The sequence below is a fragment of the Juglans regia genome, chromosome 1 (assembly GCF_001411555.2).
Source record: "Juglans regia cultivar Chandler chromosome 1, Walnut 2.0, whole genome shotgun sequence".
NCBI classification, from domain to species: Eukaryota; Viridiplantae; Streptophyta; class Magnoliopsida; order Fagales; family Juglandaceae; genus Juglans; species Juglans regia.
Genome location: NC_049901.1, coordinates 13,417,743 through 13,441,609, shown reverse-complemented (window position 1 = coordinate 13,441,609; position 23,867 = coordinate 13,417,743). Strand labels below are relative to the sequence as shown.

Genomic DNA, 23,867 nt, shown 5'->3' with positions numbered 1-23,867 from the left:
AATGAAAAATAATACATCTAATTAAATCAATAATGCTTATTTAGAACTAAAATTATTAGATAAAAAAAATATATTTAATTTAAGTTACTAATTTAGAATAAGACAGAAAAAACATATTTAATTAAGTTACTAATTATTATTCAAAATTATCTTATTTAAAATTAGCAGTCTTTTAGTTTTCGAAATGTGCTCTTTTAAAGAGAAAAATGAACTGGAGGAAGGGTGTCTTAACATAACTAACTTAGTATGTTCATACCTGGGCTATGCCTAGTTCTCATCAATAAAGTTCTTATTTACTGATCAGAAACAACATAACTTACTTCATTATCTTATGACATTGCAAAAATAAATGGCTTCGCAGAAATGGGTTCCTCAACTTCTTATGTTATTTTCTTGTGATAAATGTTACAGAATGATCTAAAACATAACCTATATAATAGGATAAACACACAGATTCTTGGCAGGAATGAGTTTTGATAGAATACATCGTCTATCTCGACAAAATGGCAGAATGGTGATCCAAGTTCCCAAAACTATTCATGACTTTCAGTATCTTATTGATGGCTTCCCTTGCACTACCAAGGATGAGTAGTTTTGTTTCAGAATAAATGGTATCTTCTGGACTAATTACCAGCCCCGATTTTTTTAATAACAAAAGTACTAGGTACATTTGTAACATTAATTGGAATGATATTAACTCCTATTTATTCATTATCTATGTTATGCCACAGAGAGAGAGAGAGAGAGAGAGCAACCTGCCGAGTGTTGACCTTTTGCTGGTCAGTTGGTATATCATATGACTTGATAATAGAACGCACTTCCTCATCTAGCATTGACATGGATATTTCACTGCTAGGAGTCGAGATAGCCGCAAGCTTTAAAGAAGCATCCACCAGTACAAATTCAGAAGGTATTTGTGCAGGAGACAGCTTATGTTGGAGTTGCTTGGCAGCTGTTATTTGACCAAACTCCAATAAAGAAAGAACAGCTCTCTCCAGCTCTGCAGGTCCAACCCTTTCCTCCCACCTCGAAAAGGACATTTCCATTTTAATGTTGTCTTCTTGCAATGGCCATTCACTTGCAAATTTAAGAGGACCAAAGCCATCATCAGGATCGGTGCTTTTATCCACTGAATCCACTAATGGCCGTCGTAGTGGCACAAAGCCTTTGGCTCTCCGCTTTGTCTTTGTACTCCCCCCAGCTGTGGTTGGAAAGCTGGCATCCAAGACTTGGTACTTGTGATGTGTCTGATTATTCTCTCTAGCATCACTTTTCTCTACAGGTCTAGTCCTCATTGTGTTCATATGATTGTCCATTTTAGTTATTAAACTTGCAGTTCGGTCAATAATACTAGAGCTATTCTTGATAACAGACTCCCGATTTGAACTGGTTAAATTGAAGTCTCCTTCATTCTTCACCTGAGCTTCTGATTCTACTGCCAAGAGCCAAACTTTAGTCTCGATTTCCCGCAGAAGATTCAAAGGATAAACTCTGACAAGATGTATCAGAGGTCAGAAAAGATCATATAAAAGCCAGATGAAAAGCAGCAAGGAAATTTGGGATATATAACTTACGGATTAGACATGGTTATCATCCCACTCAACCATTGTAGAGAAAGCAACAATAGATCGTGAAGTTCCTTTGCAGGGAGATCTTTCTCCACAGCTTCTGCATGTTTCAGGAAAAATAATCCAGCCTACAAGCAGTATGACAGCAGAATCAGCTCAACAAGCCAGCGAGTAACCAGAATAACTTTGTTCAAAGAATGTTTCTAATAAACCTACCTGTAAAGCAGGGAAGGAATATCTTATGAACAGCGTCTGGCAGTGGCCCCATAATGCAACTCTCTCTTCTGGGACATCCCAAAGAAATTCCTTCCATTCAGCTACCATAGATTCAGCCTAAAAGGTAAGAGAGATAGATGATGATAATCAAATGTGACCACACTATATAAAGGTACACTAACGTGAGAATGTTAAGGGGCTTTGCACGAATCTTACACGAAGTAATTTATTTTCATATTTCGTTTAATCTACCACACACAGAATGTACGGCATATCTGTTTTAAGTTAAAAGAGGCAGACACATGTAATGTGGTGTGCCAATGATATATTTAAGCTATGTCACGCATCAAGAGGAAGACAGATTGGGAGAACACAGCAACACTCATAGAATAACAGGTGTCAGATACCACTTCAGATGCAATGGGAATATTATTGCCTTTTATCCCTAGTAACTCCTTAACAGAAAAATTAACCCCTAATTGAATTAGTAACTGGGTGGACATAAAGGTTTAAACATTCAGATGACATATCCTTCTCAAATCAGGGAAGTTGAGCAAAATAAGAAAATTTAAATATGCACACAAATCACTTCACAACCCAAGTAGGCAGGAATGTAAATGTAAATGGTACCTGAGTCTCCGTAACATGATGAACAGAAGATTTCCAAGATCCCCCACTGGCCTCTAACTGCTTGGCCCAGTTCCGTGCTTGCTCCCAATGCCCATTCTTTTCTAGTGCTGTTAAAAGCGAAGCATCATCTAGAGTCTCATTCCCAAGGTGTAAAACATCATCTTTCCGCAATGAAGGCTCTGCTAAATTAATTTTCCAATAAAGTCGTCGATAGCGTGTTGCCGCAGATCCTCCATCACCAAAGTCAGTAGCAGAAAGAAGTTGTAGCAAGCATCTTTTCTCATATGGAGATGGACAAGTCGAAAGCATAGCATCGGCAGCTTTTATAGCAGTGGAGCTTATCCATGAAGTCCCAATCTGCCCTTCTTTTCCCATATTTGCCAGTAGATTCGCAGGTTCTTCCTTAATTCGGGCAGAAAAGGAACCCAAATGTGCTGAGGCTTCAGAAAGACGCATTTGCGAAAATGCCTGGGAAGAGAAACAGTGATCAATTATATATGAAACTGTACCACTGAGAATAAAACTGTTTAAAAAATGCACAACTCGAACAAGTCAATATACAAATGTGGCTCTATACAACTTTCCAGGTACGTGCTAATACCACTACAATGACAAGTTAAAATGTTGGTCAGGGACATCCCCAAATCAAGTCCTGTTCATAACAAGCAACTTAACATTCCCATTTTTTCCTCCGCAGTAAAGCTAAAACAAAGGGCAGAAGTCCAAGAATTTATTTTGCTTAGTCAGTTAAAATCTACGTGTTGCAATCTTATGCAACTTCCCTTCTATAATGCTGCACATGGAGATCAATATTTAGCCACCCATTGTACACTGATATTACTGATCCAGACTAAATAGCAGTGACTGGAATAGAACCTGTTGCCTGCCTCTATGAAGTACAAAAAGTAGAGGATGCATGTGCCACCAGATAGAGATGCGTTGAAGATTCAAGGCATCTGAACTTTATTATCTATAACCTTTGGAAAGTGATGTGAGAAATGATTAGGATCATGTCCTTTCTGCATCACCAATAAAAGAAGTGCTTCATTTGAGCATGCACTCCTTTCATTACAGGGCTCATGGGGTGGCTTAATTTAGAAGAGGTGTCATGCATGATAAATACCAAAAAAATTCTGGAGCTTTAGTTCTGTTGAGTAGATGATCAACATTACATCTGACAAATTCAAGACACATAATAAAGAGATGACTTCACTCCAACCAAAAGAATTAAGAGAAGAATGAAAAGTTGGTTTGTGGCAGTATCAAAATGAGAGGTAGGCCTTGGGGAAAGCTGTAGTGGATTCCAAGTTTGGTAGTGCTTGGGGTGAGTGATGTTTAAATGAGGTACATATCCGCACGGTGGTTGGGTTGTGGGAAAATATCAAAAGAGGATTTTGTTTTGGGGGGGGGGGGGGGGGGGGGGGGGGGGGGGGGTTGGTTGGTGGGGTTTCTTTTCTATACACTATATTTTCAGTGGGCGATGACTCTAGGATTAAATTTTGGCATGACTTATGCTGTAGAGATAGGTCCCTCAAGGAATTTCTCCCATAAGTATGTAGTATCAAGCTTGTGTAGGATGCTTTAGTAGCCAATCTATTGGAATTGTCCAGTGGGCTTGGGGGAATGTCAATTCTTTTAGAACGGCTCACAACTGGAAAATTGATGCCTTCACAGAATCCTTAGGAAAGATCCCCACACCACTCGATGCCTTGGGAGGTATGGTTGTGGAGATAGATGGATTCCATGGATTAGGCATTGTATATCTATTGTTTGTTATTCGGTTTTGGTGAATGGTGCACTGGAGGGGTTTTTTTATAGCTCTAGGGGATTAAGACAAGGGGATCCCCTCTCCCCTTTTCTGTTTGTCATTGTTATGGACGCACTAAGTCACATGTTGGGAGTAGCTGTTAATGGAGGTTTTTGTGCTGGTTTTTCATTGGGAGGTGTTGGGACTAGCTTTGTTGCTTTGGGCTTCAGTTATTGTATTGGATGGGAATAGTCTTAATGACTTTTGTACTGTTTTTCAGGGTTAGCTTGTAATTAGGTGTTTCTCTCTTGTACACTTCCTATGTATTTGGGCTATGCCTAATTACGTTTTTAAATAAATTTCTTACTTATCCAAAAAAATATATCTCACATTCTCTTTGCTGATAACACTTTACTTTTTTGTGACAGACCGTGGTCATATGCAATATTCGAAGGCTATTTTACTTTGCTTTGAAGCTGTTTCGGGCTTGAAGGTAAATCTCTCAAAGTCTAAAATGGTTCCTGTGGGTATAGTGAACGATATTCAGGGCTTGGCAAATACCTTGTGCTGTAAGATTGCTTCACAACAATTGAAAATACCTTCATCTTCCGTTGGGGGCTGCTTTCAAGGTGAAATCTATTTGGGAGGAGTGTTAGAAAATATTGACAGAAGAATGGCAAGTTGGAAACGAATCTATTTGTCAAAGGATGGTAGATTAACTCTCATAAAGAGCACTTTATCTAACCTCCCTACATATTTTCTCTCTCTATTTATGTTACCTACAAGCAACGGCGGACCTACGTTATGACTAAGGGGGGCCCATAATTTTTAAAAAATTCAAAATATACCCTATATTTTATTTATAATTCTATAAATATAGCAAATGGCCCCCCCAAAAATTTACAATCCTCATATGTTCTCTAAATATTTCTAAAATTTCAATATATCTAGAAATGTCTTTCTCCAATTTTTTTTCCTATAGTCTCAAAATTTTGTATAATTTCTATATATTATTTATTTTCAAGGATGTGGCCTTACCAAAATTAAATTAAAACTAAGTTTAGAAAAAATAATAAACTTATTAATATGGATCTCAAAGTTTCTTTATTATACAATATTAGACTTCTGAATATGGAATCCAAAGTGAAAATACAAGAAAAATCATTTAAGGTTGATGATTTACATGAAAAATGGTTGAGAGGTTTCATCCACTAGACTTCATTGAGTAAAAAAAATTTATTTAAGATCTCAATTATAGCATTATATGTTTAATGTGAAACAAAAATATCTAGATTTTGCATGAAACTTGATTAACTAGCTTACATACTATAATGAAAGATGACATTCTAAAAGATCACTTAATAGTTTCTATGAAGAAAATAAATTTTAAATATTTCATTACAAAAATAATAATAGATTAATATTATTCCATGAAACATTATCGTTAGAAATTTGAAACATATATTAAGTTGTGTTTTTTAGAATTTTCTTTCTATGTATATATAGCAAATTATTGAGATTTAATTTTACATACACTTATATTTTTATAATTTTTTAGTTTTTTCTATTTTATATAAACGTGTCACACAATAGAAAAGTTGGCCTCCCCACGTAAAAATTCATGGTTCCACCACTGCCTACAAGTAGGGGTGTAAATCGGTCCAGTCCACGGGGTAATGGACCGAAATTCATTTTTCCCGGACCGAACATTCATAGGGACCGGACAAGACTGGTAACTATTGGTCTGGTCTGGTCCGGTCCGGTCCATTCGGTTCTGCCCAATTATTTTTTTATTTTATTTAATTTTTTTCAAATAAAATAAGAAAAAAATTATTTAAATTACTAAATTAAAATTAAGTGAATTATTAATGTGGATTTTGTAACTAACTCATTAAAAAAATATTTTACTATAATTATATTTATGATGTTGATAGTTACTACTTACTAACTTAGACTTTACTCTTTAGTATGCATAATTATTAATAATGTCATACATTTTATTTTTATTTTATTTTTTATTTTTTTATAAATGTCATACATTTTAGATACTGTTAATGAATATCAAATAATTTCATTATACATAGATTATTTATGCTTGCTTGCAACTTAGGTATTTGAAAAAAATTACCTAATTATTTTAATTAAGTATAAATAGTAGAGTATGTATGAATGTATGATGTATTAACTATTTACATATAATGACATAAATTATCACATAATTTATGATTTATTATTAATTGATAGCATATATTATTTTATATTTTATATGGTCAATAATAATAAATTATATGAAAATTACATCATTAACTTATATAATTACTATATAAAAATAATATCTTAAATTATTAAAAATATTTTAAAAGTATACATAGGAGTTCAATCCAGTCAGGTCCAAAATTTATAAACCCAGGGACCGGACCAAATTTTTTCGGTCCACAATTTGTGGGTCCGGTCCAAGTATACATACGAGACCAACCAATCGGTTTTTCCAGTCTGGGCCGAACTCCTTACACCCCTACCTACAAGTGTGGCCTCTCATATTGAGAAAACTTTTCGTAATTTTCTTTGGGTAGGTATTGGGGAGGAAACAAAGTTTCATCTTGTTGGCTGGGATAAAGTTTATTTCTGATATCTTGCAATGGTTTGGGGATTGCATAATTTGAGGGTCTTTAATAAAGCACTTTTGGGGAAATGGTTGTGGAGATATCATCGGAAACGTGAGGGTTTGTGGAGAGAAGTCATAGATTCAAAATACAAGAGTATTAGGGGGGGCAGGTGTTCTGATGAAGTTAGGACATATGGTGTGGGGTTGTGGAAAAATATTCGCTTTGAATGGAAGGTTCTCCAATTTTTTCAGATTTGCAGTTGGAAGAGGTCATGGTGTTTATTTTTGGCATGCTGTTTGGTGCGGTGATAAGGCTCTTAAGCATGTTTTTCCTGTGCTCAACCAGATTTCTAGTGACAGAGGCCGTGGTGGGTGATTTATTGTGTTTTCCAATGGTTCTGTCCATTGGAATGTTAGTTTTTCGAGAGCAGTCATGATTGGGAATTGGAAATGTTGGCTGATTTTTTTTGACTTATCAAATTCAAATGAGTGGCATTATTATTACTAATCGAGAAATATATCTATAAAAATATCTAAAAAAAAGAGAGAGAAAGGGACGATTCATTTTTATGATAAAAAATGCATTCATTTCAATTTTTTCGCAAGAAGAAAAAGAAGAAAACAGGAGATCCATTGAATTCCAAGTATTGAGTTTCACCAAAGAAAATATTTTGTTGCGAATGAACAAGATATTGAGGAATTGGAAATGTTGGCTGATTTTTTTGACTCATTGTATATGCTATGTTGTTTGGCAATATGTTGGAGGATAGGATGATTTGGACTCCTGATGGAAATAAAAAGTTCTCGGTGCATTCCTTCTATAAAGCCCTCTCGGGATTCTCAAATGATCATTGTTTTCCTTGGAAGGCTATTTGGAATTGTAAGGTACCTCCTAAGATTGCTTTCTTAACTGCATCTCTTGGGAGAATTCTCACCTCTAACAATTTGATAAAACGTGGTCTTATCATTAGGGATTGGTGCTTTTTGTGCAAGAAAGATGGGGAATCAATGGATCATCTTTTATTACATTGTGAAGTGGCCCAGTGTTTATGGAATGAGATCCTTAATCGGACCAGGGTAGCAGGGGTTATGCCTGGAAGAGTTATGGATATTTTTAAGTGTTGGACAGGTATTAGGGGAAATGTCCACATTGTTGTTGTGTGGAGAATGATCCCTCATTATATTCTGTGGTGTTTGTGGATGGAGAGAAACAAGAGGTGCTTTGAAGACAGAGAACGTTCTTTGGATGATCTGAAGAGATTCTTTTATAATACTTTATTCTCTTAGGCTTTGGCCATTACTTGTAATGAGGACAATTTTCATGATTTTCTTGTATCCCTCACTAGTGCTTAGTGGCATTTAGGCATATTCAATGTACACTCCCTGTGTACTTCGGCTATGCATTTTCCTATCAATAAAATTTTACTTTCTTATAAAATAAAAAAAATAAAAAGATCCAAGGCATTCTAATTGTAATGTTGACAAGGCCAAGCCTAGATATAGCATGGATATTTCCTTGGATAATTACAAATGATATAAGAGCCAATCTCCAACCAGAAGTGTGGGACTTGAGTTATGCCACCTATCATGAAATGGATTGATGAAAATGTAAGGAATTTAAAGGAGAGACTATAATACCCTGTATTGAGTATAGGAGGGCGGTGAATGGAATCCTACATTGTTTGAGACAAAATTTATTGGCTTTGATAATGATAGAGAGGTACTCCAATTCTACCTCTCTATTCCTTCGAACAACTACCACAAACTTTAATGGACTAAGCCTTCATAATTTCCTTGAACCTTTTTCTATTTCTAATTAAGTGTTTCTCTTGTATACATCCTGTGCAGTTAAGCTATGCCATTTGTCTTAATCAATAAAATTTTCAATTACTTTATTTTTTAAAAAAATAAAAAGCTTTCTGACAAACCTGAAGAGCACGGATGAAAGGTAATAGTGAACATGAAGGAAGGAACATTTCAAATGCCCTTAGCAGAGGCAGGAACAAGTGTTGTTCACATAGCACTGCAACCATCTTGGAAAGGGAAACATGCCCTTCGTCAAAATCACTTGAAACAATAATATGTTCACCAAGTTCCATTTTTTTCTGTTCCTCAGAAATAATGCCTTCCACAACAAATATTTTTGCACTCGCAGAAGTATTTGAAATGTCAATTGTCGCCTCAGGCACAGGATCAGCTGCTTTAGGCTCCATAAGCCGCCTGCGTTTTGGATTATACCGGTTGTAGTGAAATGTAAGGGCTCTAACACTTCCTGGTAGAGAATTAGTAGCTTCCACAGCTGCTCCAACATGATCTGCAATCTGAGATGCAATATCATTCACCTTAATGGATGAAGTTTCCCTGTAAAGAATATAGCTGCAATGAGATTTAAAAAAAAAATAATCCTTGGAAGTATTTGTAGATAAATTATAATTCACAATTTTTTTTTGGGAATCGGTAGACTGAGAGCATGTTTGGCAAACATGAGAACTTCCAAAATTCTCAAAATTTCTCATAACTTCATTCCCAAACATCACTTAAAACACAACAATTTTCAATTTCAAATTTTCAACTTTTCAGCTTTTCAGCTTTTTCATCTAATCATTACCTAATCATTATTCAAACACAAAAATCAATACAATTTTTACAAACTTCAAAACAAAAATAATATTAAAAAATCATATTTAAACATTTTTTAAACTTTATCTATTCGCTTTCACGAACTCCAATACAATACTTATTTTTAAGATATATTTTTATTTAATTTTTTCTCTCTCCTTTCCCAAAACCCAGTAAAACATCTTTACTCAAACCATTTCACTACTATTCGCAAAATTTTGAGATACTTTAAGCATCCAAACATGCCCTTAATGTACATAGTTATAGAGAATGAGTTTACACAAACACATCTCAGATACAAACAAGAAAGCCATCGAAACACATAATCTAGGAAATTGTAATGGTGACCTTGCTGCAGTAATTTCCAGCCAAACTGTTAAGCAGTACACTGGAGACACATCAGGAAAGCAAGATGCAATCATGGCCAAAATAGACCAAGATAAGTCCTTTGCTTTCATCAAAAGGGCCTCTCCAGGATTTTTCTGCTTCTCACACTCAGCTAAGGTTCTGAAGAGTTCAACAGGAACACATATGCTGTCATCTGAAAAGGGAGTTTCACTCCCTTTATCTGTAGTATCTGAATATGATGAAGAGCTAGCTTTTTTTTTTGATTGCATGCCTTTCAAAACTGTTAATATATGAATTCTGAGACGTGGATCACCAAACTCCTTTGATGCCTGAAACATGCATTTCATAAGATGGCAAATTTATTGGAAACAGCCTCTTTTCTTGATGTCCTGAATGAGATATTTGTAATATTTATGTACAAATGAAATTTAAGTACTTACTATTTGTACTACCGTGTCAAAAGGGTATCCTCCAACCTGAGCTTCTGACAAAAACCCAACCTTACAGATGAAAATGGCAACATAAGTTTCAAGATGATGAAGAGTTGAATCATAATCATATTCGAAAAGTATTAAATAAATAACAATAAAAGCACAGAGAGGGAGACACACCCAGTCATTGTCTTTTGCTAGTACAGAAAGGTATTTTGTGCTCAAGGGAAGCTTATGCATCCGACAAAATACTGTAACTAAATTCCAATGCTGGCTTGCAGCTTTCTGTTGAGATCTTAATTCAGTTCCGTTACCATTGCCACTTAAAAGCCAAGACCCACATGTATTTCCATCCACCATCAGTGGAAGACTAGCCTTTTCCAAATGCTGAAGGACGAGCATGAGAGCTCGTGAAGGTCGTTTACTAGTAACTGAATTTAGAGTTCCCTTGGGTTTGATACTGGGTGTATCGTGCAAATAATCATCGGCCAGAGCTCGTGCAAGAGATTCTATTATATCACTTTCATGAGATACTGCATGAAATGCAGAACCCTTCTGTGAAAGTTGTCTAAAATTGTCATTGATTTCAGTGGACCTGTAAAAGGAAGATATCCGTCTCAAGGCAGCAATGTCAATGCCAAGCATGGTGGCAGATAGCCCACAAAGCTCCAGGAGAAAAGCACATGAAGACACCAATACAGAATCCTCAAAATGGATAATAGCAAGGGGTTGAACCTGAAAAGTAAAGTGCCACAGAAGTTCAAGGCACCATTCAAGTAAATTAAGGAAAAAATCATTTCAAGCATAAATCTAAATGAAAAGAATATTAGGACTTACTAATGCAAGAAGAGACTCTTCACTTTGGGTTAAAGGTGCAAGAAGTGTCTGCACGTCTGATTGCACATTACTTTGTCCATGTGCTGAAGCACTGCCTTGCCCTTCTGCATTCAATTTTTTAACTCTAGCTGCAAGAAGATGGTTGAAAGCTGCCAGTGCACGTCCGCGATGCAAGTGATGCTCAAGCCCAAGTCCAGATTCCTAAAGTCAATAATAGAGGTCATCCCAGCAACATACAGGTAGCTAGCAAGAAGCTCAAAAGTAACTGACACCATGGACTTTTGCACTATTAATCTCTACCTTCAGAGGTGGTTCTTGTATGACTGCCATTGGTTATACATCCTAAGCATCTTTAATGACTTACAAAAAACTACTAGCACTTCAATTCCAATGAACATGTTTTGCAAAATTCTACCGCCTTCTCTCTGCTTCAACTACATAGGACCCCTTTTTCTATGGTCATTGCAGAAAAGGCCTCTTCTCTTGGTAATACGTTTTCTTCTTGCAAAAACTTTTTTTTTTATTAGCACTAGGTGTCCAGGAACAGCATCCCGACTAATCCTAGGGGTGCACAGGCCCTCGGCAAGGAGTTTCCCGCAATTGCACCTTGGGTAATTCAAAGGAAAAATCCTCCAGTTCAATGGCCCCTAGAGATTGTTTGCACCTAAGGGGATTTGGCAAAAACTTTACAGAACCACTAATCAATCCCGTAGTACAAGTCCAGAACAACTTGAACCTTAAACAATCTAATGGATTTAATTCTGCGATACTACCAACAGAAAAGCAAATTTTATATTCTGACCCTTCCAGCAATAGGATGGCTTTATCTTTCAAACCTTAACTAATATGAAAACTTTGAACTTTATAATATTGCCATTGGCTATAACCTTCCACGTTTCCCTATCATAGATACCAGTGCTGCAACCACCACATGCAGTCACCACAATGGTGTCCCATGAACAGGAGCCTATGACACATTAAATCGAGGTCACAGATTTGGAAAAAGGTTGGAGGATGTTGCATTATCTACAAGCAAGGTGTGGGTAATAGGAAAAAGTGACCATAGCTAAGGAGAATGTCAAGACCCCATGTTTTGTGGCTCACGGCCAAGCCACCAGCCATGCCGTGACAAGGCTGGACAGCCCCACAGGCATGCCATGAGCATGTAGTGCAGGATGCCTAGTAAGGCTGCTGACCAGGCCAGTGCGCGCAGCGCGCATGCCCTACACGCACGCAGCAGCCCAGCACTGGACACAGGCCAGCGCAGCCCAATGCCCAGGCACCTTGCCTAGGCCATGCCAGCCTGCCCATGCAGCAGCCCCAGCCCCAGCCCCAGCGCCTAGGCCATGCCAGCCACACGCCAGCAACCTTGCCAGCAATGTCAGCCATGCCCATGGCCCATGCCATGGGCCAGCCTAGGCCACCAAGGGCCAACATATGTCATGGGCTACATTGGCCATACAAGACCAATATTTTATTATCTTTATTTATTTATTTTTTTTATATTCAAAGGGACCTACTGGGGGTTTCCAATTTGTAATCTCTATAACTAGGACCCTTAGGCATTTCTTTTACATCTTTTGAACGTTTGGCAAATTCCCTAAGTGGGTAGACTATTGTTCTTGAGATCATCCTTCGGTGCTAAGCACTTGGGCTACTTGGGTGCAATTTGTGAATCCCTAAGGATTAATCTTATGAGTATTTTTCATTCCATCTCTTGTCTTCCATTTTCTATCATTTGATCTTGTTATTTTATGTGCATTGTTCTTGAGTTGTTCTTGAGAATTCATAGTGTTCATCCATCGTTCATTGCCTCATTTGATCCACCCAAACACAAAGTCCCGCCCACTATAGTGTTTGCCCTAATCCACCTTCCATAAATTACCTTGCCGCCACCTCCATAAAACCCTAGCCATATTTCTCACTTACCTTACTCAACCACAACCTTATCCATCCATCCATTTTGATCATCCCACATACACCACTCGACCAACCCTAGTGTTGCCCTACTTTCCATAATAGTTCACTTCCCATAATTGCCCTTCATCCCTCAAATACATTGCCCTAGCCGTGACTCATACTTACCATACTTGGCTTGCCCATAAATCTTTCCATATCCATAAAACCCTAGGCACCAACCTCAAGTCTCTAAAAGGTAATTATTTCCTTTTAGGAGTCTTGACTCCATCCATCTTACCCATTGACCTAGCCGAATCCCTATTGCCTCTCATCTTCCCATACTTATCACTTACTAGCCTTCCTCATCCAACTAAACCCTAGCCGAAATACACATAGCCTCCACCCACTCAAACCCTAGCCATCCATCAAGAGACCTTTTTGGCAACTTCCTTAATTCAAGGAAAGTTGACTCAATCCAATCACATCCCCTAATTCTAGGAACTTCCCTGGAATCCCTCCATCCCTTGAATCACTCCACTCTTCCAATCCTCTTCAATTCCTTAAATCCCTCCTTCCTAAAATCTCTCTAGTCAACCATTGACTTGTCATCCTAGCCAAAACTGAATCCTCCACTTGCCTAAAGAGATTCCTTTTATCCTAGAATCTTCCCATATCCATTTCCAAATTATCAAACCCTAGCCAACCCCCCAATCTCGCCAACCCTAATCTATCCCCATAATCCACGGCAACCCTAGTTGCCTTGCACCCCCAAAAAACCCTAACTTCCCATCATAACCCCCAGCAACCCTAATTCACCTTATCCTAATTTGGCAACCCTAGTTGCCTCCTACCCAAAACCCTAGCCTCACCTCATCCATTCAACCCTAGCCTCCATCAACTTGGCGCCACTCACCAAGACAAACCCTAACCGTCCACATTGTTTTTGCCTTCCCCAAACACTTAGCCTAAACAAGTTCATCATCATCTCCATCATTCCATCACTCAAACACCATCCCTTTGTTGAAGGCCAAGCAAGTTGGTAAAATCACTCGGTCATCATCCTCACCAAGGCAAGCTCGTAGTCCTTAGTGTTAGGGACAAGACCGGGGTCCCTAACAGGATGGTGGCAATCACTGTTCCCCAACTTCTCCCTACCCTGAAATAGCAAAGCCATCATCCACACCAACTCTAGAGAACCCCTAGGCCACAACTTACTCCAACAACAGCCATTGCAAACCAACAAACATCGCAACCAAACTCCATCCCAACACAACTAACCCTCCATTTACGTTATCAACACCAATTTTCTACATTGATTGAAATACACAACTTGATTTCATTTTTAATCTTTTTTATAATACTTATTAAAAAAATTCTTTTTTAAGATTTCATTTTTAGCTCTCATACCCCAAACACATAAGTTAGTTTCAAAAGAAAATAGCAAATTGATAGAAGGTTCTCGTTGTTGATATTTTAGCATGGGGATTATAAGTAATTTTGCTTGTTCAGTTTAAGGATCCAAAGTCTGATTAAGCCTTCAAATGAATTCTTCACTTACTCCACTGAACCTTACAAGATAAGGTAAAAACTCAACTAATTTTTTATATTCTATTCTTTCCTTTCAGTACATAGTTCAAGCAGTTGTCCTTAACGTAAAATAGTGGAAACATGAAACAAAGAAGAACATACCACCAGTGAAGAACTATAGAGCTCCTCTTCAATGTGCTTTTGGATAGTTGCTTCCCAGGAGACTGCACTGATCTCAGCTTGTTCATCAGCATTTATGAAAAACTCAATGTCTCTATCTAGTAGAGATTCTCCAATAGGCAGACCTGAAAGTGACTGCCATCCAAGAGGACCCTGAAATACCATGCAAATTGCTTGACAAGATAATCTATTCATATGAAATGCGGCAATATCACAAGAAAATGCCAAGCAATATATAGAAATTCAGTTTCAAAGCATAGTTTAGAAAGTTGTATATTTGTGTACTTAGATTACCCCCCTGTGCTCTTAATAAAATGCATATTAATTATATATAGATATAAAATCATAGTTCAGAAAGACACCTAGTATTTTATATTCTAATTGACTAGAGAGAGAGAACAAACACATCAGAAGTTCAGTTGCAAATGAAGCAGATAAAAGAGACCTGGACGTGAATCTGAATCAATCTTCGCACAGCCTTAGGAAACCAGCATGGCAGCATTTGCAGAAGTGAAGTATCAAGTCCAGCAGAGAAGATGTTATCACGCCATTTTAAATAGTCAGACAAAGCTGAATGGCAAAATTGAAAATTGTAAGAGAGTGCAGGGATTGTATACAATGAATAAGAAACTAGAAATTCCCTAGCACTGATTTGCTACATGTCCCTGAAAGAGGGAATCAAAAGAAAGTAAAAGAAAAGGGATAACCATTCTTTGCTTTAGGGCCCACAACATTGTAAGTTGTATCTTGTCCAAAACATGCAGCTACAAGTGTGCGGCACAATGTAGGAAACTGCTGAAGGGTAGGTCTTAGATTCTCCAGGGTGCACTGGGCAGAGGAGCTACCATACCGGTTTACACTACCAGAACTCACACAACTTTGAATTGGTGCGGGAGCATACATTAGCGTTGCTAGAGCTGCCATTTCCCCCCCTCCTTCCGCGATGTCATCAACAGTATGTATTATTTCATCTAGCTCCAGGACACTGAGTTTATTGCCAGGAACTAAATTATGTGACATTATCGAACGAGCATTAGAAAGTGAGGCATCATATTCATGCCCCTTCACTCTAGATAAGAGCAACCATCTTGCCCATTGCCAATCTCCCTGTACAGATAAATAGTATTGAACACAGGTAAGCACATAGACTATCATGCCAACGCAATTAACAAGACACAACATAGGACTTTGAAATGCATGTCATGGTATCAAGTAGGTCTAATTATGATGACCAATAGATCATATATGAGAATCAAAAAATCAGAATAAATCAAGCTGTCTCATAAACAAGAGAGGAAAAATCTCAAACGAAGCAACTGTTGGGAATTATTGGATGACCTTTGCAACCAGTAAGTAAAATTTACCACTTAATGTATCCAGCCAATATATGTGTGACAAAATCACAAAAATTGAAAGAGAGAAAGGTGGGGAGGGGAAGAGAGTGCATTTTTCATTAAAATGAAGCTACAATCACTTGCACACAGTTTTCATACTATAAAGGTAAAGTTGATTCAAAATGCAACCAGCAATATACAGACAATCAACTGAACCATCAGGAACAAACAAGTATAAACAGCATACATATTACAATGATTAAAAAAATTGAGATCAGGGATATATTTTGTTATTGTAAGTATGATCAAGAAACTGTTAAAGAAGATCCAACATAAAGAACAGTAACACTCACTGGATTTATAGAAACTTACTGCAGCTTCCAGCAATGAACCAAGTGAATCGTTATCTAAAACCAGTTTGTGGTGGTCAAGATAAAGGTCCAGAAGGTTTGGCAAGTTGTATTGAGCACAGTAATGTACTACTAATTTATGCATAGCTTGCACAGTGTCAACATGAGAGGTTCCATCACCATCTGACAAGTTGAGATCTGATGAATTCTTAATGTTATCATCCACAAAAGGAGTTCTATATCCATTAGAGATGAAGCCTGAACGGGCCAGAAGAGGTACTATCTCTGCTGTGCCTTCCCAATATTCCTTAAGAAAAATGAACTTCTTTGCAAGTTTCTCCTCCATAAGCAACCTTAACCAGACTGAGCACATAAGATTACCTGGAAACCTGAAAATTTTGACGTTTGGAATGTCCATGCACACAGCATCTAGTTCTTCAAGAGAGCATAAGTATTTGCCATAATGAGAAGATTCCCTATTGTACACAACATTTGAAGCAGGCTGTACACTATCTAAACTGACTTGGAGGCTTCCATGCGATAAAATAGATTCAGGAACCAGGTCCAGGAGTTTAGAAACTTCTTCCCAGTCATTATGGCATATATGGTACTCAACTTGAGATTCCCACAATAAATGAACACCCATAAGAAAAGATTGATCCAACAGTATCTGCGCAGAAAGAGATATACATATAACTGCATAGTTCTTATAAAGTATCCGTGCAGAAAGACAGTTCTTGTATAATAACATATTCAGGTAACTTAAAAAGAAAACTCAGAGATGCAAGGCTTTTCAGCTTTAGAAGAAACTCAATAGATGAGTTAGGAAACCCTTCTTGCATATAGCCAAAACTGTTGAATGTTGAGTTCAAACAAAACTCATTGGGAGTCTAAGAGTATGTTTCACTCTTTTTAAGTATAAGAATGGTTAGTGATGAGCAACTGTTTACACAAAGCCGTAACATTTTTCCTACTTTGATGGAAAGAAGAAAAGACTTTAAAGTGAAGAATATTACCATTGCAAAGAAATCTCTAAAACATATAGAAAACAAAAACGAAAACTAAGAGTGATCTACCGGGAGGTTGATGCCTCCATAAAATTCTTCAATCTCTTATACTCTACTGGATTATGTCATGGAGGTATTGATAAAACCCTTTGGACCCCTTCCAAGAAAATGAATTTCTCTATTGATTCTTTCTATTAGGTTCTAAAAAAAAAAAGACAAAAACTCTTTCCCTTGGAAGAGTATCTGGCGTATTAAAGCACCTCTAAGAGTAGCTTTCTTCACTTTTACAACCTCCTCAGTTAAGATCCTGACAATAGATAACCTAAGAAAACAGCATATATCATCGTAATTGATTAGTGCTTCATGTGCAGACAGACTGGGAAATCAGTAAACCATCTTTCTCTCCATTGTGACTTTGCTAGAGACTTATGGAATGCTTAATTTGGTAGAGTTGAGTTCGCTTGGGTTATGCCCAATAGGTTAGTAGATATCTTTGCAGGTTGGAGAGGGTTATATGGCAACACTTAGTTTGCATTGGTGTGGAAGATGATCCCTCTTGATGTGGTGTATTTGGAATGAAAGAATGAATAGGAGTTTTGAAGACCAATAGTGGACGATAGAAGTACTTAAAACTTATTTCTTCAATAATTTGTTTCTTTAGACAGTCGCTATAGACTTCAATAGTAAAGTTTCATGATTTTCTTGCATCTTTTTCTATTTCTAACTAGGTGTTTCTCATATACATTTTGTGTGCTTGGGCTATCCCTTGTGAGTTCATCAATAAATTCTTGATTACTTAAAAAGAAAAGAAATCCTCTAGAAAGTTCCTTCTTGGCTTTATATTTTGCATTTTCTTGTAACACAACAACTGTCTTCTTTTTCTCTCTCAACCAATATTATGTTGAATTAAAATGACAATCAAAGCTGCTTGCACTTATTAATGGCATAAAAGTTCAACCAAATTCCCTCAAATTAGCTGACAAGAGCTCGGACTCAACTCATAAACTAGATATGTAGATCCAAACTAAGGGTAGAAACAAGAATTGAACTCAAATATAGAGAGTCACCATTCATTTTAAATCCTGATAATACCTCAACATTGTGAGAAAAGGTCAGCCATCCAGAAAGCAATACAGCAGCATCACAAAAGGTATGCAACATCTTAAACTGATCTTAGTATCATAAAATACAGAAGAGGTAGGAAGCAAGTACAGGAGAAATCCAGGTGGAAGAAAGTGTGGATGGAAGAAGGGGTGACCATTTGCGTACATTATCAGTAATTCCAAGTCCCTAGCTAAGGTCTACATGGTTTATCACACTAGGGAGTAGCCTTATTTCAATGAGGCCAGGCAAAGATCTATCGGTAATTTCAAAACTGGAAATTTGTGGGTTGTAGACAATCAAATCGTAGACCCATTGTCATTGCAACAAAGTATGAGCACCATAATTTTTTTTATAGTAATGAGCACCGTAATTACAATGGATTTTTTTTTTTTTAATTAGTAAACAAATTTTTATTGATCAAAAGAGAGACAAAAATGCCCCAAGTATACGGGTTATATACATGAGCAAGTTTATGTCTAGTTTAGAGATATAAGGAAATCATGAAAAGACCTGCCATGAAAATCAATTACAATCGACCAATGAAGTAAAGTATTGAAAAACAAAATTCTAAGCTCTTCCATTGATCTCTCTTGATCTTCAAAGCATCTTGCGTTCCGCTCCCTCCAAAAGCACAACCATAGACAAATAGATAACATCTTCCATATGAATGCAATTTGAGAGTTGCCCCTAATACCGCTCCAAGAGGCTAAAAAATCACATACCCTTTCCAGCATCACCCACGCTAATCCCAATCGTGCTAAGACATCGGTCCACAAGGTTATGGCAATCTCACAATGTAGTAATAGATGGTCAGCGGACTCACCGCTCTTCTTACACATGTAACACCAATTCATAGCTATAATGCCACGTTTCTTTAGGTTATCTATAGTAAGAATCTTTTCCAAAGTGGCTGTCCATACAAAAAAAGTTGTCTTTAGAGGTACTTTTGTCTTCCAAATGCTCTTCCATGGGAATGGGGCTGAGTTGTGCATGTTCAAGGAATGATAGAAAGAGCGGGCCATAAAAACCCCCTTCTTAGAGGGTTGCCAATATATCTTATCTTCACCTTCCCCCGACACACGAATGGAGTACACAAGGTCAAAAAAGGCCAAAAAGTCATCCATCTCCCAATCTTGTGCATCTCTATAGAAAGTGAGGTTCCATTGGGAAGGGCCATTGGAAAAGATAACTAAATCTGCTATTGATGCTTCTTTCTTTCTTGCTAAGCTATCAACTTGTGGAAAGACATCCTTGAGTGCCCGATCACCGCACCATAAGTCAGCCAAAATTTTACCTTCACTCTGTTGCCAACTTTGAAGCAAGTATGTGCTGCATAAATGTCCCACCCTCTTCTAATATATTTCGAAAGCCCAACTCCATGAGGTCTACTCACCTCATTAGAACACCACCCTCCCCATGATTCCCCGTGCTTCAAAGCAATAACGGTTCGCCACAAGGCCTCCCGTTCTTGGTGATATCTTCATAACCATTTGCCAAGCAAGGCTTGGTTAAAAGATTTCAAATTCCGTATACCAAAGCCTCCTTCTTTGGCATTCACCAAGTGAAATTTAAACTCATCCTTGATCCCTCCCCAAACGAAATCACGTTGAAGTTTCTCCATGCGATGAGCCACCTTGGCGGGGAGCCAAAATAATGAGAGGAAATATGTTGGTAAGTTAAAGAGAGTGCTTTTTATGAGAGTTACCCGCCCCCCTTTGGATAAGTACATCCGCTTCCAATCAGCTAATTTCCTCTTCATTTTTTCTAACACATCATCCCATATAGATTTCGATTTGAACACTGCACCCCGCAGAAGGCCGAGATATTTCATGGGCAACTAAGATATCTTGCACTCCAAGATGGACGCCAAACTCTCCACATTGGGCACATACCCCATTGGCACTACCTCTGATTTAGCCAAATTCACCTTCAATCCTGACACGGCTTCAAAACATAATAATAGAGCCCTCAATGCTCAAATTGCTCATGTCTGGCCTCACAAAATATTAGTGTATCATCAGCAAACAATAGGTAAGATATGTTAAGCGAACCTGAACTTGCCTCTCCCACTAAGAATTCTGATATGAACCCTCCCTCTAACGCCCCTGAAATCATCTTGTTGAAAGCTTTAATCACAAAAACAAAGAGAAGAGGAGAAAGAGGGTCTCCTTGTCGCAAACCTCGATAGCTTTTGAAAAAACCTTTTGACGTACCGTTCACCAATACGGAGAAACAGGCCGTCGAGATACAATGATGGATCCAAGAACACCATTTAGTGCCAAAGCCGCATATCTCAAGCATATAAATTAAGAAACTCCAATTGACTTGATCGTAAGCTTTCTCCATGTCTAACTTACATAAGAGTCCCGGCTCTCCCGATTTAATACGACTCTCCAAACATTCGTTGGCTATAAGCACCAAGTCAAGGATTTGTCTACCTTGAATAAATGCATTTTGAGACTTTGAAATCAAACTTTCCATCACCTTGCTCAATCTATTCGCCAATACTTTGGATAAAATTTTGTATAGCCCACCCACCAAACTAATGGGATGAAAATCTTTCAATTCTACGACACCGGTCTTTTTGGGAATTAGTGCTAAGAAAGTTGTATTAAGACTTTTCTCGAACCGCCCACTTCCATGAAATTCATGGAAAACCTCCATGATATCATCTTTAAGCACATCCCAACAAGTCTAAAAAAGGCCATGGAGAAGTCATCGGGACCTGGAGCTTTATCGCCCGCCATACCCTTGACCACCGACCTGACCTCTACCTCCTCAAAAGGCCTTTCGAGACGTTCCACAACTTGCGAGTCAAGAACATCAAAAACCAGCCCGTCAAGTCTCGGCCTCCACTCAAATTGTTCCGAAAAAAAAACTTATCATAATAATTGACAATGTGGTCTAAGATCTCGGTATGGTTGGATAAGAGCGCCCCATCTATCAATAGAGTATCTATAGCATTGTTCCACTTATGTGAGTTGGCCACTTGGTAAAAGAACTTGGTGCATCTATCCCCTTCCTTCAACCATAATGCTCGTGATTTCTGTCGCCACGATATTTCTTCCAAAAGAGACATCCGTTCAATGTCCGCAATCACTTGGGATTTAAGGGCCCGCTCAGTTTCAGAAAGAACCCTCTCCTCTTCCACACCCTCAAAGCCCTTAAGCTCCTCCATTAGAACAATTTTCTGACTTTCCACATTACCGAACTTTTGTGTATTCCACTCCTTCAAGTCCTTTTTCAAAGACTGAAATTTGCAAGCCAGCGTATAGCTAGCATTACCATAAAAATGGTAAGAAGCCCATCATTGTCTTATTCTGTCCAAAAAATCCTCTGACTTCAACCACATGTTCTCAAATTTGAAGTACCTTGGGCCTCTTCTAATGTCCCTGCAATTCAAAAGAATGGGAAAGTGAACTGAACACAACCTGGGTAGTCTCGTCTGAATGAGATCCGGATAGTGTGCCTCACATTCCGGTGAGATTAGAAATATGCCTATCCTTGACCAATATGGAAGATCTTGATTGCTAGACCAAGTGAAGGAACCACGTGCAAGACGAATATCCTATAAATTCTGTTCAGAAATGAAGTTAGATAAATCTACCATTGGTGAGTTGAAACCCAAAACACCCGATCTCTCACTAGGGAAACGAGCGACGTTGAAATCACCTCCAATACACCAAGGTCAGTCCCATATGCTGCTAATACCGGCCAACTCATCCCATAAAAAGCTTCGTGACGGGTCAAAATTAGGCCCATAAACACCTGCAAAAGCCCATTGATATCCATCCATGACATTCTTAAACGAGCATGGCACCACATAATCCCCCAGGAAATCTTCCATATTTTCCACCACTTTTTTATCCCACATTACTAGTATGCCCCCGGATGCTCTATTAGACGGTAAATAATGTCATCCCACTTGAAAACAACCCCACAAACTCCTAATGATACGAAGAGAAATAACTGTCAGTTTAGTTTCTTGTAGGCAAACAATGTCAACTTTCCAACTTCGGAAAAGGGATCTAATACGTAGGCATTAATTCACGTCATTGATCCCTCTCACATTCCAAGACAGTATTTTAGGCTTCATTAACAAAAGAAGCGTCCCTCCCTTTTGCTCTATCTCTCCCCGAAGTTACTTTCTTATTATCATAGTTAATGGAGCATTGCAATCGTTTCAACTCTCTCTCCTTTCTAACAACTGACTTCATTACCGTAGATCGACCAGCTTCCATGGCTACTAGGAGAGCCATGAATTGGTCTTCATAGCCTTCACAGGAAAGTCTCACCCAACCATGAAGCTCCTCTACTTTTTTTAATACCCAATCTGATGCTCGAGGTGCAATATGAGGTGGGAGCATCTGTAATGGTGACGGGCTACCCATCTCCTCCTCCTCACTGCCCTCAGAATCCACAAAAAGGCTCAACAAACTGGTACCCTCCCCTACTGGGCTTATCTCCTTACCCACAATAGAATCCACTCCCACCATGATAAAGTCCACTTCCTCCACTCCCGGCACAAAAAACACCTCATTAGACCCACCCATAGCTTCCTCAATACAAATCGAAACTTTCTGTCTAGTTAGAAGGCACTGACTCGACAACAGTATCCAGGGCAGCCTCGTATATTTGTCCCGTAACTTCCCCTTCCTCAAATGGATTGCTCGCACCCTTACCACTACTCGCAACCGTCTCCACAAGCCTCGGCGTAGTTCTCTGTGCGCCGACGACCTCTGTCGTGATGGTCTGTGCAGCTATCTAGCTTTTGTGAACATTAGAAATGTTGGAAATCGCTCCTCCATACTCAGATATTGCAACCTCCAGCGACGGGACCTCCATCAGAGCCTCTGCGACCATCGGTGGGGTCGACTGAAGCTTCGCCGTCGACAGTGGCTCAAGCACAAGCATCGACAGGCCACCAACAGCCTGCAATTTTTTCCTCCAAAACGGGCCTCCCTTATGTGTTCTCGCCTTGGGCTAGAACCCGTTGCCCACATAGGCTTGGCCCTTCCCATAAGGCCCACCATTCAAGTCCCGTGAGCCCAACTGGCAGCCCGAGCCCACGCCCTCCATCGCATAACCCTCAACACACCGTATTAACGAAACCACACTATTTGTTAACTCCCCCAACGAAGTCTACATTTCACTTAGCTCCTTCAATATTTTTTTCTCTTTCAGCCCAACCGACGCTCTGCCATCTCCTCCTCCACTCTGAGCAGCTACCGAAAAGGAAGATGAGCTCTTTTGCATGTCTGCCATCACAGTGTGCTGCGCAGCTCAAGGAACTTCCAGAGCCTCCTTGTACGACCTCAACAACAGAGCTACCGCCATCACTTGCGGTGAGTTTCTCCCCTGAACACCTACTCTACCCATATCATTCAGCACCGCCACCATCTTCCTTCACCCCATTCCAGCCTTGTCTTCAAGTTTGAATATGTAATTTCGATGACCTCCCCCAC

The 23,867-nt window shown here is 38.6% G+C and overlaps 1 protein-coding gene across 1 annotated transcript in view; it reads right to left on the bottom strand.

The window, feature by feature from the left end:
- Positions 1–23,867, bottom strand: part of LOC109005353 — a 58,192-nt gene that overhangs the window by 4,285 nt on the left and 30,040 nt on the right. The window contains exons 10-22 of the mRNA XM_035692977.1: positions 16,314–16,961; positions 15,315–15,714; positions 15,053–15,177; positions 14,590–14,760; positions 11,002–11,202; positions 10,345–10,899; positions 10,174–10,233; positions 9,734–10,062; positions 8,695–9,127; positions 2,415–2,882; positions 1,785–1,901; positions 1,575–1,696; positions 756–1,491 (exon numbers count right to left, since the gene is read on the bottom strand). Of these exons, the coding sequence (XP_035548870.1) occupies positions 756–1,491; positions 1,575–1,696; positions 1,785–1,901; positions 2,415–2,882; positions 8,695–9,127; positions 9,734–10,062; positions 10,174–10,233; positions 10,345–10,899; positions 11,002–11,202; positions 14,590–14,760; positions 15,053–15,177; positions 15,315–15,714; positions 16,314–16,961 (4,365 nt within the window). The remainder of the gene's footprint in view (positions 1–755; positions 1,492–1,574; positions 1,697–1,784; positions 1,902–2,414; positions 2,883–8,694; positions 9,128–9,733; positions 10,063–10,173; positions 10,234–10,344; positions 10,900–11,001; positions 11,203–14,589; positions 14,761–15,052; positions 15,178–15,314; positions 15,715–16,313; positions 16,962–23,867) is intronic.